Source organism: Artibeus jamaicensis, unplaced genomic scaffold (assembly GCF_021234435.1).
Source record: "Artibeus jamaicensis isolate MK-2021 breed Jamaican fruit bat unplaced genomic scaffold, CSHL_Jam_final contig_685, whole genome shotgun sequence".
Classification (NCBI taxonomy): Eukaryota; Metazoa; Chordata; class Mammalia; order Chiroptera; family Phyllostomidae; genus Artibeus; species Artibeus jamaicensis.
Genome location: NW_026521924.1, coordinates 33,238,224 through 33,252,473, shown reverse-complemented (window position 1 = coordinate 33,252,473; position 14,250 = coordinate 33,238,224). Strand labels below are relative to the sequence as shown.

The following is a 14,250-nucleotide window of genomic DNA, read 5'->3' as shown; positions in this document are numbered from 1 at the left end:
ATTCATCCGTTCATGTAGAGATACACGTTTCTTCGGTTTTACATAAAAGGGAAACACACACACCACTGTGGTTTCCTTGTTTTGATGAATGGGCCAACTCCCCACCGCCGCACCCTGCAGACAGTATCACCTGCGACGCTGGGCCCCGCCCCAGAGATTCCCGTTTCCTGGGCCCAGGTGCAGACTGGGCAGCAGGACTCTTCCTGCTCGCTCTGCAAAGGCAGCTGCTCGCAGGCCGCCGAGGGACCCTCTTCCCTCGCTGCTACCGCTGTTCTCCGCCCTCACCTTTGCAGACACGCTCCCTGCAGCTGGGGCCTCCAGCCTAGATCGTCCTGGGCCGAGGTCCAGATTCTCTTCGCTGCCTCACACAAAATCCCTCGTTCCTGAAGGCCTCAGTTTCCCCTCTGTTGCCTGAGAGAGAGAGCGGTGGCCCTGAATTGCTTGGGAGTCACTTGTGAAAGTGACGGGGCTTATTCGTCCTGAAACACATGGGTCCCCAATTGTGCTCATGACTGTCGATGACGCTGGAAACTCTGAGCGCTCAGCTGGATCATCTCCTTGGTCCTCGCCACCACCAGCCCACTGAGGGCTGTTTTCATGAGCAGACGCATAAGCAGGGAAGCTAAAAAACTTGGCCAAGGTCGCAGAGCCAGTAAATGGGGGGTGGGGGGGACTGAGTAAGAACTGGAGCTTTGGACAAGTGAGCCCGCTGACCTGAGCCTCAGTGTCCCCTTTGAAGAAAGAGGCCAGTACTAGTCCCTAACTTGTAGGTGAGTTGGGGCCGGGGCGGGTTGTCACAGGAGATTTGAAAGCACCTAGTAGGCACTCATTGAAGACAGTTGTCACTTTGAGACACACACGACTGCAGGCACCCGTCCACCCACCCAGGTGTCTTAGCCTCTGCTGTGGGAGTGTCAGGGTGGGCATCGGGGGACACCTGGGGGTTCGGGGAACCCCCAGCCCCAGGCGGTTCCGGTCTTGCCTTACTCATCCCTTCTCCACCAGCATCTGTCTCGTCAGAGGCCCCCACTCCCTCTCGCTCATGGATTCTGCTTTCAATTTTGTTTCTTTAGGAAACCACACACAGGAGTTTCATTTTCCTTTTCTCTACTAAGCTGATCAGTTCGGGCTCACTGGGCCTCTCTTTCCGGTGTGAACAGCTGACATCTGCCTGGTGAAGCTGGTCTCTTGTCACAGCTGCCAGAAGCCCCAGGCTCGGCCACACAGGGATACCCAGCCGCGACCCGGCCCACCCTCCCCACGGCCCAGCGCAGGAGCCGGCCACCGCACCCCTGAGGCCCCAGGTGTCTCCAGCAGCTGCTGGCAGCATGGCCGAGGCATCTGCAGACCCTGGTGAGACAGGTACTTTCCTCCTTCCAGGGAAGGGTGGGAATCCAGGGGGACGGAGCTCCGGTGCTTGGCTCAGATTCCAGCAGTTACAGTGAAGGTATCCTGTACCCTGGTGCACGCAGCCCCCAGGAAGAGGAGGGGAGCACGGGCTGGTGCAGGAGGCTCGCTCTGCCCAGGGCACCTGGCAGCACGCTGACCTCGAACTTCACAGTGACCTCAGCGGGGAGCACAGCGATGCTTTCACGTCACACTGGAGGTCACCAAGGCTGGGGAGGTAGAATGACTCAGGGCTCTGGCGGACGCCGCCGGGGCAGAGCACCCAGCTTCACACTCATCAGGAGAAACAGCAGCTGTTACTTTGATTAACATGCACACTCGCCCCTGTGCACTCTTCCCTCTGATGATGCTTCACTCCTGGCTCACCCCCCCACCGCCCCCACACACCCTGCCCCGCAGGTGTCCTCCCAGCAGCTGGGGGCTGCACGCACGTTGTTCGGGGGGTTGCTTGTTGTTGTTATTGTCATCAGCTCATTTCATCTTCACCGCAATCTTCGAAGTAGGTGCTGACACGCTCACTTCACAGGTGGGGAAACTGAGGCACAGGGCGTTCACACAACCAGGAGATGGCAGAGCTGGAACTCGCAGCCAGGAAGCTAGCCCTCAGAGAGCAGAAAAGAGGAAAAGAGAGGGCGCTGGAAAGGGGGGAGGGCAGGGTGTGGCCCAGGGCTCGGACGGGTTTGCAGGTCCCTGTCATGCTTCCGAAAGAGGGCCTCGAAGGTACTGCCCAAGGGCACTTAACAACCAACTTTTACTGCTTCCCTGGTGGGTTTTCCTTTCCTTGCCAACTGATCACTTACCCCCACCCCGACCCGTCCAGTTCCCAGCTTCCCATTGCTGGAGGACTCGGCCCTCCCCCGCCCCCCCTGGGGCCAGCCCCGCCCACCCCGGCCTTCTGCCTTCCCTAACCCACATTTCCACACTTCTGACCTCATGTCTCCTTTGCGGTTGGGGTGGTGGACAAGGGTGGGGGGAGGAGGCTCACCCAGGGGCAGGCTTTTCAAGAATCAAAACTCTTTTCAAGACCAGGTGAAGCCAAGTGTGTTGTCGATTGGATGAGGATTTCTGGGCACTGGTGACTGTTTGGGGCCGAATTTGATGGGTGGGGGGGTGGGCACCCCCAGATATTCTAACCAGACTTTACCTACCCCACAGCAACAAAAACATTGTGACCACAAAGGCAAGCTGCAACCCCCAGCTGCCCAGCCCGGAACAGGACGGTCCCCTCCCCCACTAGCACTGCCACAACCTGGAAGGGGCCAGACTTCCCCAAGGGCCCTGCTTAGCACTTCCCTTGCGGTTCTTGGGGGCCGACATTTTCTGGTGATGGGCTGGGCGTCTGGGCCCTCGGCGGCTCCCTGGGGTGGGGTGGGGGGCTGGGGCGCCGTGTCTGCACCGTGCCACCCTCACAGCACCTGCAGAGCAGCTGGCAGGGTGTGGGGGACCCTGCTTCAGGGAGGTGGGAGCGGAGGAGGCGAGGGGCCTCGAGAGAACAGGGTTTCCAGGGGGCCATGTGTGGGCACCGGGAGAGAGATGTTTCTGAGTAGCCTGTCAGGTATCCGGTCTGGGCGAGGGCAGCACTCACTGATGGGGTTGCTGAGTCCCGGGGGGGGATGGAAGACCATGGGAGCTGGGGGCAGAGTGGCGTGCCTCCTGGGACAGTGTCGGGGTGAGACTCTGCCCCACTGCTCTTCCCCCTCCCCATCCTGCCCCTCCAGTCCCCTCTGCTTTGAGGACACCTGCCAGCCAAGCATCTACCTGCCCTCCAGCCACTCACAGTGGGCAGAGGACACACTAAAGGCCTGGGCACCTCCTCGGGCCACCAGGCTGTCCAGCCAAGGTCACGTCTGACCAGCCCACATGCCCCGCACTGAGCAGAGGTGTTAGCAGTGTATGCATGGGTCTCTGCCCCAGGCCTCTCTCTGGGAGCCTCCCGCCCAGGCTCCCGCGTGCATGCGGCACTCAGTCCCCGCCCCTGGCCCCTCTCTCCTCTCCCAGACCTCGAGCAGAAGATCCTCCAGGTGTTGAGGGAGGACGGATCCCCAGTGAAGACTGCGAAGCTGGTGAAGGAATGCCAAGTGCCCAAGAAGAAACTCAACCAAGTTCTCTACCGGATGAAGGAAGAGTCCCGAGTGGCCCTCGCTGGCACTGCCACATGGCAGCTGGGCGGGCCTGGGACTGGAGAGCTGGTCTGCACAGAGCTGGCTCCGGCCTGCAGTGGTAACCCGCCATCCTGGAGGGTGGGTGGGATGTAAGACCAGCGGCCCAGTGGTGGGCCAGCAGGACCTGGGCCCGGGTGTGGATACAGGCTCCGCCCCTCGGAGCTGCAGGATGTCCCCTCCTTGTGCCCTGATGGCCTTTTCTGGCCAGCGGATGTGACAGCAGGGCTGCTGTATAGAGCTGTGAGATTACAGGCCAAGGGTTCAGCCTAGTGCCAGCAGGTAGTAGGTGCTCAGCAAACTATAATACTAATAACAGGAACTAATGATAATGACAATAACAAAGGTGATGGTGGTGATAACAGAATGAACTGAACATCCCCCTGGCTCCTCTTCTCTAGTTCTGCAGCTCGCAAATGCCCCCAAGGAGCTGACATTGGTCGAGCACGCACCACCGGCCGGTGCAGCACCCAGGGTTTGCCTGGTGGTGGGAGGCAGTATTCGACCCCCTTTCCCAGGGAAGTGGGGCAGCAGGGAAGAGGCAGGGCAGGACCTGGAGCCAAGCCTGTTGAACTCTTGATCCGAGCTTGGAACGCCAGGGGCCCATCTGCGTCTGGTAGAGTCCTTGTCTCCTCCCTGGTCTCACCCCTCTTTCTTTCGGCAGCGGAGAAGCCCCAGCAGCCCCCGGTTGCAGCTCCACTGAAACTCAGCTGTCAGCTCAGTGAACGGCGTAAGCACCCGTTTCCTTTCAGGTGCTGGGATGGGGGGGCCCATGTCCTCTGACCCCCACACGCCCCCTCTGCACAGGGGAAGGGCTAACTGCCTGAGAGCTGATCTCTCCCATCGATAGGGGGCGTTCACGGTGCGCCCACGTGGTCCACACCGCGCGCCCAGCGCCGGTGGGCAGTCCCTGATTCCCCGGACCGCCCCAGTGCGCGTTAGTGTTCTGCGCATTTCACAGGGGGCCGGGCGCAGAGGGGGTGGGTCTGCCCAGGGTCACATGGCTAGAAAATAGTGGAGCAGATTCGAACTGGGGGAAGGGGGTGGTTCCTCACTGACCACCTGACTTCCTCCCTCCCAGAGGAACAGATCTACAGGTTTCTGGAAGCCAATGGGCCCTCGAGGGCCCTGATCATCGCCCAGTCCCTGGGGCTGAAGACGGCAAAAGAAGTCAACCCAGACTTGTACGCCCTACGAAACAAGCACTTTCTGAACTATGACCAGAACTCAAACGCATGGGCAGTTTATAAGCCAGGTAGGCCCTTACCTGCTTCCCACACCTGCGGAGAGCAGAGGAGGAGACACCCTGACACCCAGCACTTGGTCCTTGCTGGGCACTCCGCTAAGCACTTGGCCTGCCCCATCTTCAGAATTTACCAGAAGCTTACGCTGGTGTTCTGTTGTGTTGCTGACCAGTCACAGGGAGGAGGTTCCTGGAGGGAGGGGCGTGCTGGGAGAGTAACCAAGGGGGGCTTCCTGGAGGTGTGGCCTGAGGCTGTAATTGCAGAAGGCAGGGAGCTGGAGGGAGGGGGCGCCCACTCCTGACTGTATCAACCCTGGGTGCACGGCTCAGCCTGAGTTTGCTCACGGTTTTCCGCAAGCACTTTGCCAAGCATGGAAGGGACCAGGTGGGGCTCCGATATCCGCAGGGTGGAGTCTCAGGACTTCTTATCCACGAGGTGCAGCAGGCTCAGGGCCTGAGGCCCACGGCACTTTCACAGGCCTGAGGAACTCTCTAATTTCTCTCCAAATTAGAAGGAGAAAACGAACATTACAATAACAATGAATGGCTTGTAATGACTCTTGCCTAGATCACATGTCTTTATCCCAATGTGGCCATAACCTGTACTCTGAATATTTTAATAATGGCGGAAGGGGCCCATGAAGGTGGGAATGCGGCCCCGTGTGTGGAGTCGGCGAAGCTCCGGGCTGGTGCCCACCTGGCCCACGTGGGGTGGATGCCCCTGTTCGTTGAGACCCCCAAGGGGGGGGTCTCAGCATCCTTGGAATGATAACCTGTGACAGCAGCTGGATTTTAAATACTGTTGACAAATTCAAATTCTTAAAACTGCCTTGTGAGGCAGACAAAGTTTATTTGGTGGCCAGAAGCAGCCCGCAGACGGCCACCTTGCAGCCTTTGGTAGAGGGTGCTCGGCGGGCACCCTGGGGCTGCCTGGAAGGGAGGGGAGCAAAGGCAAGGGGAGCGGTGAGGTCCCATGATTCTCTCTGGGTGGCAGAGGACACACAGGTAGGGGCGACCTGCCGTGACCATGTCCAGGGGAGGGTCATCCAAGTTGCTGGTGGCATTTGTCAAATATGCTGCAGGCGCAGCACCTCCGGGGTGGGCACCTGGAAATCTGTGTCTCCAAGCTTTCCAGGGGACTTTGGGGTGGCAAGCTGGCATTGGGGCCCCTGCCCAAGAGGGCAAAGGGATTGAGTGAAGTTTTATTTTGCAGAAGATTCTAGGGAAAGAAGTCAGGCCACCAATATCATTTACCAGCAAAATCCAATCAACATGATCTGTCAGAACGGACCGAACAGCCACATTTCCATCGAGAACTCCGAAGCTGTCCAGATCGGTCACGGGAACAGCATAGTGAGACAAACAGCCCATGGGGACAACAGTGAGTGGCGAGGAGAAGGCACCTGAGGGGGCAGCTGCTCTGTCTGGGAGGGTGTGGGGAGCAGGATGGTTTTGGAATGGCCCAGGCCTACCTTCATGGCCTGCTGGGAACAAAGGAGTCTTTCTTTGTGCCTGGATCAACCCCCCTCCCTGATTTCCCTTCATTCTGATACTTTTTGCCTCATTTTCCATGGGACCCAATATTTTCTCATGAGAAGCAATTCAGTCCACTCTCCCTCCATGGAACGTCCCGAGGGGTCACTTCAGTGCTTGGTTTGTTCTGAGACACACTGTTTCCCCCCCACATTTTAACATCTCAGGTACTAGATTGCATTTCACCAGCAGCGTCCTAGCTGTGTTTTTATAAATCTTCACTCGAGGATATGTTCATTGATTTTAGAGAAAGAGGGAGAGAGACAGACAGACAGACAGAAACATCAATCAGCTGCCTCCTGTCTGCAACCTGACCAGGAATGGAACCTGTGACCTCTGGGTATACAGGGACAGTGCTCTGACCGACTAAGCCACCTGGCCAGGACAGTGGCGTCCTAGCTTTGATGAAACACCGTCCTGTCAGGCACCATGGTGAGAGGGCACAGGGCCACCCTCCGTCCCCCTGGGGGTCACCAGTGAGCACAGCAGCCCAAAACTGGGAACACTTCGTGTGACCCCAAGAGACCTCCTCTCCTCTCTGGGCATCCGCGTTCCCAACTGTGACATGAGGAACTTTGTTCTGGAATCTAGGTCGACGTTTGCCTGACGTCAGCCCTCGGATCCCCGCTGCCTGGCTCTGGCCAGGCCCGTGTCTGCTTGTCCACCTCCCACTGTTAGAGCCCCCCTCTCCTTCCACTCAAATTCAATTTAAAGTTCCGTGTTTTGCCACGTGTAATGCACCCATGTTTTTGGCCCAAACTTTCAGGAAAAAAATCTTTCATTTTAATTTTTTAATTCAGTTATTTATGTATTTATATTTAGAAACAAAACAGGTTATCGTATTCCAGGATATTATTTTGCATATGGATTGCTTTTTAGCATTACACTTTGAATGCGTAAGTGTAAATAAAAGAATTAGAAGCATTTATATAGATACAGAATCAGCACTGCCCGTGTATAATTCGCACCCTTATTTTTCCCTCAAAAATTTGGGCAAAAAAAAGTGCGCATTCTACACAGCAAACTACGGTGAGTTTGCAAAGCATTGCCTCATGTTGGAAACCAGGAAGGTCACCGAAAATAATACTGAGAAGAGAAAAGCCATAGAGGAGGCCCAGAGCCCTCCTTAAGGATGTGTTAACACCAAAGGGGACTCTCTCCCAAGGGGCCGGACAATGACTAGCAAGCAGAGGGCGTGCTCACTGTTTGAATACTGAGAGCCCGGGTGACACCCCCGCCACCAGGGGCACGACCCCAGGGAACCTGCGTGAATGTCCTCCTGGGCCCACCACCCGTCCATTGGTGCCCAGGAAGAAATCAGAGGCCTGTCTCCTCTGTCCAGCCAGGAGTTTGTGTGTGTAGGGGTTGGGAAGGTCAGAAGGTAGAGGCCACAGGTCATGTTGCTGTGTTTCCTGCCAGGCTCCATGGCGCCCCTCTGCCTCCCTCCACCAGCACCAGCTGATCCCTCAACTCAGGACCCCTTGGCTGCATCCTGGGGCTCCCAGGACATCCACTTAGAGAAGTCTGTCCTCAGACGGGTGCAGCTGGGACACGGCAATGAGATGAGCCTTCCCGATGCGCTGGCCACACGCCCCGACCGCGGCCCTTCCGTCAACAGCTTCTCTGTCAGCCCCCCAGGTGAGCACCCAGCCAGGCTCCTCACTGGATGGAAGGACCCTCAGCTCACATTCGCAGGCAGAGAGGCATGATGGGAAATTCCTTTTCATCCACCAGAGGATGTACCACAGAGTGGAGCAGTGGGGCTTTTAGAGCTAGTGCTCGGGCTCCCAGCCCTCCTGCAACTCTCGGGAAGCCGCGGGGTTTTCATCTGTACCGTGGGCATGCCGCCGCAGGGGCCGGGCCAGCTGAAGCAGAGTCAAAGGGGATGGCTAACTGCAGGGGCATCTACGGAGGGCAGAGGACAGGAGCCACCCCAGGACCTGGTGCCCTGCTAAGCACTGTCGAGGGAGACCAGAGGGCCTGGGCTGCGTCCTCCCTGTCACTGGTAATCCAGGAACAGGCTGGGGGAGAGAGCCGGGAGAGGGAGGGGAAAGGTGGGATGCGGTTTCTGGGAGAGGGGAGGCCTGCACAGTCGGGGGAGCTCTGTGAGGCCCAGAAGCAAGGGGTCAGTGGTGGCCTGAGGGGGCAGAAGGAGCACGGGGCATGGGAGGAGGCGAGACTGAGCGTGGACAAGTCTTTTCCAAGTTTGGGTGGGACAGGCAGGAGCAGGACAGCTGGGGACTGGGCTGGGGGACTGACCAGATTTGAACCACAGTTGGGGACATCATTCTCGAGCTGCTGGGCAGCCCACAGGAAGGGAGGAGGGGCAGGAGGCGGGGAGTGGAGGTGGTTGAGTCCGGGGCACGGCCTGGAGGGACAGGCCAGCTGGGCAGCCTGGTGGCGGGAGGAGGTGAGACCCAAGCTGGCTGACCTGGGGGGGGGGCGGGGAACGGAAAGCCTGCAGCCCCGGGTGGGCAGGCAGGTGAACGGTGAGTGCAGAGGTGCCTGGGAGGTGCCTGGGAGGCTTGAAGGCCGGGCTGGGGGGTCTTCCTCTGGGCCCTGCCCAGCTGTTCACATCCCACCCGGCCTCTCTTGTCCACGGACCCACAGTCTCTGCCACCACTGCTGACCCAGAAGCTTCGTTCGAAATTCGAATGCCCACACTGGAACCTCAGACCGAGGGGGACGGGGACATGACCCAGAGGGTCCTCATGAAGTCCTGCCTCCTGGAGGACGCCACCATCGGCAACAGCAACAGGATGCGCGTCGGCCGGGGAGAGGCTGGCCCAGGAGGAGGGGCAGGGCTGGAGGACAGCAGCTGGGACTCCAGGGAGCCGGCTGGGGAGCCGGCAGACGGTAAAGGTGAGCCTGGGGCGTGGTGGGGCCTCCGGAAGTTCTCTCTGCCTCTCATTCACTTATCCGTCCATTCATTCAGCAGGCAGGCACAAGCCTCCCACTCCCCAGAGTCCGGCAGGTAGTGGAGCGTCACAGTAAAGAGGGTGTCAGAGGGCGTAGGGTCGGATCTTTGTAGCCCAAGACCCAACCCGCCCCTGAGCACCGAGCCCGAGTCTCCGCCTGTAAGACAAGGTTGATGAAAACAGCCCGCTCGGGCCACACACCTGTGCCGTTGCCCCTCCTTGGAACATGACCTTCTAGAACATGATACCTCTCCTCTCTGCTCTCCCACCACCCTTAGTCACTCAGTCCCCTGAGTTTGGCCAAGATATGACATTGTAACCACCTTCCTCCCTGTTTCATGTGTGAGGAAGATGCGGTTCCTTCGTGCCCCCACTGACTCTTGCTGCTCTCGCCCCAAATGCTCCCTCACCGAGGAGACAGTCCCGAGCAAGACAGATAACTGTTCCCGCCCGTGGGAATCAGAGTCCAGCAGGCAGTGCAGACAACTCACAGAGCAATGAGCCTTCCAAAGAAAGGCCAGCGCTGCGCAAAACCATAAAGCCCGGCACAGCGGGCAGTGCCGTGGTGGGAGGACCTGCCCTCGCCGGGCAACAGAGGGGGCTCTGGGAGGAGGGGGCACCTGAGCCAGCCCAACAAAAGTCTGGGGGCTCCGAGGCAGGTGCAAAGGCCCTGAGGTGGGAACAGGGTAAGCTCTTCAGCTTGTAGGAGGGAGAGAATGGATGGGGGGTGGGCGGCGGCTAGAGTCCCTCAGAGCAGGGAAGCCCAGGGAAAGAGAAGCCCTGGGGTCTCATCTGAAGTGAGCTGGGGCGTCTCTGCAGGGTCTGAAGCAGGGTGACCCTGCGGTGTGCAGTTTCAGGGTCTCCATGAAGACGATTTGGGGGCAGAACAGAGTGGGAAGGGGGGCGTGGAGGAGCAGGTGGCTACTGCAAAGGCCCAGGTTAGAAAGGGCGTGGCCAGACCTGTGTCGGGGGACAGTGGCCTGGGGCCCCAGTGAACCAAATCGCCGTGGTTTTGGAGACGAGCGGGCTCACGCGTCTCTCCGGCACTGTCTCTCCCCCAGCTCCTCAGTCCGAAGCTGCAGAGCCCAGCAGCAAGATCCCTCAGGAGGGTCGTCAGGCTGGCTCCAACATGGCCACCATCACTGCCCACCTGGAAGCTCTGACTCTTGAAAGCAGGGGCCCAGATGCCACAGAAGATGGCCCCTTGGACTGACCCAGCATGGGGTCCTGGGGGAGGTGAGGCCAGGACAAAGGGTCTGAGGGTGGACATACTTCGAACAGAGGTGGGTGGGAACTGGTGGAGCCCGTGAGCCCTTGCACCATACCGTGGGTCGTGTCCTATAAACGTCATTGTTGACCTTCTTGCCTCCTGACCTGCGGCCACCATGAGTCAGCCCGTGGGCTGGGCCAAAGCTGGGTCTGTGGTGGCCAGGAGCAGAGTGACAGGGCGACCCCCAGGACCCTTGGGGTGCCGAGAGGAGGTGGGCTGATGGGAGGGTTGCTCGGGCAGCCCGCAGGGCCCAGGCCGAACTGAGGAAGTGATTTTCCCAAACCACCATGATCTGCTCACAAAGGCTCTTCTCTTTCCTCATCCCAGCTTCCCCACGGGTCTCAGGTGAGCACAAACAGGGCTCCTCACCTGTGAGAATTCAGCAAACAGATGACATTAGAGACTGAGAGCAGGAGAAGGAATCTAGGGAGTAATTCAAGGGTGTGTGTGCTGTGAGTGGCTGAAACTTGGATCACCCAGGCTTGGAAAACGGACTCTATTCTCTCATGCAATTGGAAAACCAAGGGATGCCTTGCTTGATTCGGGTATCCCTTGATTTGGCTGGATCCCGGGGCTCACGCGTTATTTTTAAGCCCCATTCTCTCCATCCTTCTGATTCCTCCCTCTCTCTGTGGCCACCAGCCACCCAAAGCTGTGGCCTGCCGACTTGGCAACCAAGCAGAAAGAGAATACTCCCAAGCAAACACTGCTGCGGATGTGGCCCAGGGAGAATTCCGATTGGTCGAGCATGCGTCACATGCTGATCCTGGAACCAATCAGCGAGAGTGGAGTCCTCCGGTCGACTGCGCGCGTGGTTCGAAAGTGAGGTCATCCGCCCGCCTGTTCCCCAGGAAGGAGAAGGAAGGGTGCCGATGGGCAAATGTCAGGTGTCCACTTCGGGAAGGGCTGTGGGCATGTTTTCCCAGGATTCTCCAAGCTCCAACGGGCTTTCCTTATTGAAAGAAAGAGAAAGCACTTCATTGGCAGGACAGACATGGAGCTGAGTCACGCTGTGTATTTGTGTCCACACCGTCACTTAGCCCTCTCTCTGCATCTGTCCCTCTTCTGCCTCTTTCACCCCGTGTTTGGGGGACCAGGTGCAGTTGGTGGGCACAGGCAGCTGTAAATTAGGGGTGTGCATGGTGGGCAGGGACGGGGTCATTAGTAGCCTGTAATCACAGAAAAACCCTACTCAGATTGGATTTTATTTTAAAAGATATTTGAAAAAAGCTTCCAGCCCTGGCTGGTGTAGCTCAGTGGATTGAGCACGGGCCTGCGAACCAAAAAATCGCGGTTCGATTCCCAGTCAGGGCACATGCCTGGGTTGCAGACCAGTTCCTTGCAGACCAATTCCCAGCAGGGGACGCATGAAAGGCAACCATACATTGATGTTTCTGTCCCTCTCTTCTTCCCCCCTTGCCCTCTAAAGATAAATAAATAAAATCTTTAAAAAAAAAAAAAAAACGAAAAAAGCTTCCAACTTGAAGGTCAGACAGAAAAAGAAAAAAGAACGAATTATGAGGAACTAGAGAAAAATGCTGGAGCCGGAAGAAAAGCTCCATCATTAACACCCTCTGAGGGGGCAAGGCCAGCTTGAACAGGAAGCAGGAAAAAAAGTTTGCTCAAAGAAAGTTTAGGAGAACGAGGAGACGCTCCTCGACATTTTAAATATGAAAGCTGAAATTAAAAGAAATAAAATAAAAAACAATAAAAGAGTTGGAGGACAATGAGAAAAATTTCCAAGATAGTAAAGATTTGTTTGTAAAATGGACAATAAATGAGAAATCTGAAGGATTGAGTCAGCCCTGTATCTCATAAGAGAGTATGGATACAGTAGAAGGTATGAATTATTAAACCCAAATAAAAAAGTCCCCCACAGAAAGATCGTAAATTTGTAGATGGAACCCCCCCACCCCGACACTTGGCACGGTGACTGCTCAGCCTCGGCCAGGGCACCTGTTCTAAGGAAACTTTGGAACGTCAGGGACAAAGAGAAGATGCCGAGAAGCCTTCGGGGTTTAAACAAAGAAGGACCGTGCACCAAAAATCATGTTGCCACCGTTCAAAGGACAGGATGGCACCATTGCAATGTGGAGGGGGAGGGAAAGCCTTCTGCCTGGCGTTGCTGTCCCCCTGTGGTTTTCTCACTGAGAACCTGTGAGGACCTTCTTCAGTGGAACGGTTCACGGGCTTCCTTTCCACGGCCCCTTTCTCAGGTACAGGCAGGTTGACGCCCTCTCCTAAAACAGGGGCATGTCCATGGGGCAAAGTGCGGGGTTGGGGGGGGTGGGAGGGGAGGAGTCTGAGCCTTGGGCTGCACAGAAAATCAGTAAGTCAGCCGGGCTGGCCTGGAGTTAAGAGGCCCGGTGAACGTGGGGATGAAATTTCAAGCAAAAAAATGAAATTGAGGTTTGAAAATATAACTGAGATTGAGATTTTCAAGTGTAGGTTTATGAATTTGTGAAGAAGTGTATGTGGACATATTGCATATCTGTTGAAGTTTCTGCTTCTAGAAAAACTGTGTGTATGCACCTTGGCTCCCAGAAACAAACCGACTTCAGGTAAGGCCTCTTTTAGCACCTCCACCCACGTGGCCACTTATGTCTCCGTGGCTCAGCGGGGCCTCCCGCAGACTCAGATTTCTCATGTGGAGACCTTCCCACCCCGAGGAGTTCTGCTCTGGCGGTGACAAAGAGGCTGCTGTGGCTCCAGACCTTACATCCTCACTGGGGAGAAAAGTAGCTTCCGACCCACCCCAGGATTCATCATCTTCCGATGGTCTTGATGATAAGAGTCTTTTGCTGTAGCAAATCCAGGTCCCCCCCCTTAAATTGGGGGGTGGAGGGTTTAGACTCATGATGACCTGCTGAGCACCCAGTGTTTTCTAAGCATCCTTTCATCGTCCCCTTAAGCAGATGAGTATACTAAGGCCAGGGGAGGCTAAATGACTAGACCATGATGATAAGGGAAGCCCAGGATGGGGCCTGAGCCTTCCAGATCCTGATCCAGATTTTTCCAGCCCTGATGGTAAACCCATCACCCAGAAGCAGACTCCCATGTCCCACTCAGTGGAGGAAGCCAGAACTCCACCCACTTACCAGGTGTGAAAGAGACACGGCTTGACCAGCATTTGCGTTCTGTGAGTGCTCCTCCTGCAGAGACCCTGGGAAATAAGGGTTCCCAAGCAACTAAACCAGAGGTGCAAGTGCGGCGGATCCTTAAGGAGCCCATTCCCCGGACAGGCACACTGAGGCTCGGGGAGGTTAGGTCCAAAGGACAAAGACAGAATTTGAAGCCAGGCCACCCGGCTTCTAAGCCAGTGCCCTTGACCATGCTGCTGAAGAAGCTGTTACGGATTCAACAACCGGCCTGGCTCTCACCGCCTGGCCCCAGTTTTTGTGACTCACCGATTTCCAGCCCCACCCCCACCCAGGAACCTTTGGCCTTTGCTGCCATCAGCTAAGTCTCCTTCGACTGATGGAGAAGCAACCCAGCCAGGAAAAGGCCCCCAAGCCAGGAGTGCTGGGGCCAGGGACAGCGGCCTCAGCCCCAGACACCCATGGGAAGTGTGGGGGGTGCCCACGCGGGCCTGGAACAGAGGCCGTGAGGTCCTGGGGGTGGGTCCCAGCTCTGGCCTCCCTGTCTGAGTGTGCCCACCCCCGCTGTCCACTTCCAAACCTTGTGCCTTCTGCTGCAGAGCAAGCTGGGAGGCCATCGGGC

General features: G+C 57.1%; 1 protein-coding gene across 1 annotated transcript; it reads left to right on the top strand.

The window, feature by feature from the left end:
* Positions 1–1,119: 1,119 nt before the first annotated feature.
* Positions 1,120–11,943, top strand: ZBP1 (Z-DNA binding protein 1). The gene is made up of 8 exons (XM_053671196.1): positions 1,120–1,362; positions 3,406–3,627; positions 4,231–4,296; positions 4,648–4,821; positions 6,023–6,190; positions 7,762–8,045; positions 8,835–9,204; positions 10,322–11,943. The coding sequence occupies exons 1-8, from the start codon at positions 1,329–1,331 to the stop codon at positions 10,471–10,473; spliced, it is 1,470 nt and encodes a 489-aa protein (XP_053527171.1). The 5' UTR covers positions 1,120–1,328; the 3' UTR covers positions 10,474–11,943.
* The last annotated feature ends 2,307 nt before the right edge of the window (positions 11,944–14,250 follow it).

Excerpts from the sequence above, each read along its gene's own strand:
- ZBP1 (XM_053671196.1), top strand. The coding sequence starts at position 1,329 with ATGGCCGAGGCATCTGCAGACCCTGGTGAGACAG. Across the intron at positions 1,363-3,405 it reads TGCAGACCCTGGTGAGACAG|ACCTCGAGCAGAAGATCCTC; the intron begins GTACTTTCCTCC and ends CTCCTCTCCCAG. Across the intron at positions 9,205-10,321 it reads GGAGCCGGCAGACGGTAAAG|CTCCTCAGTCCGAAGCTGCA; the intron begins GTGAGCCTGGGG and ends TCTCTCCCCCAG.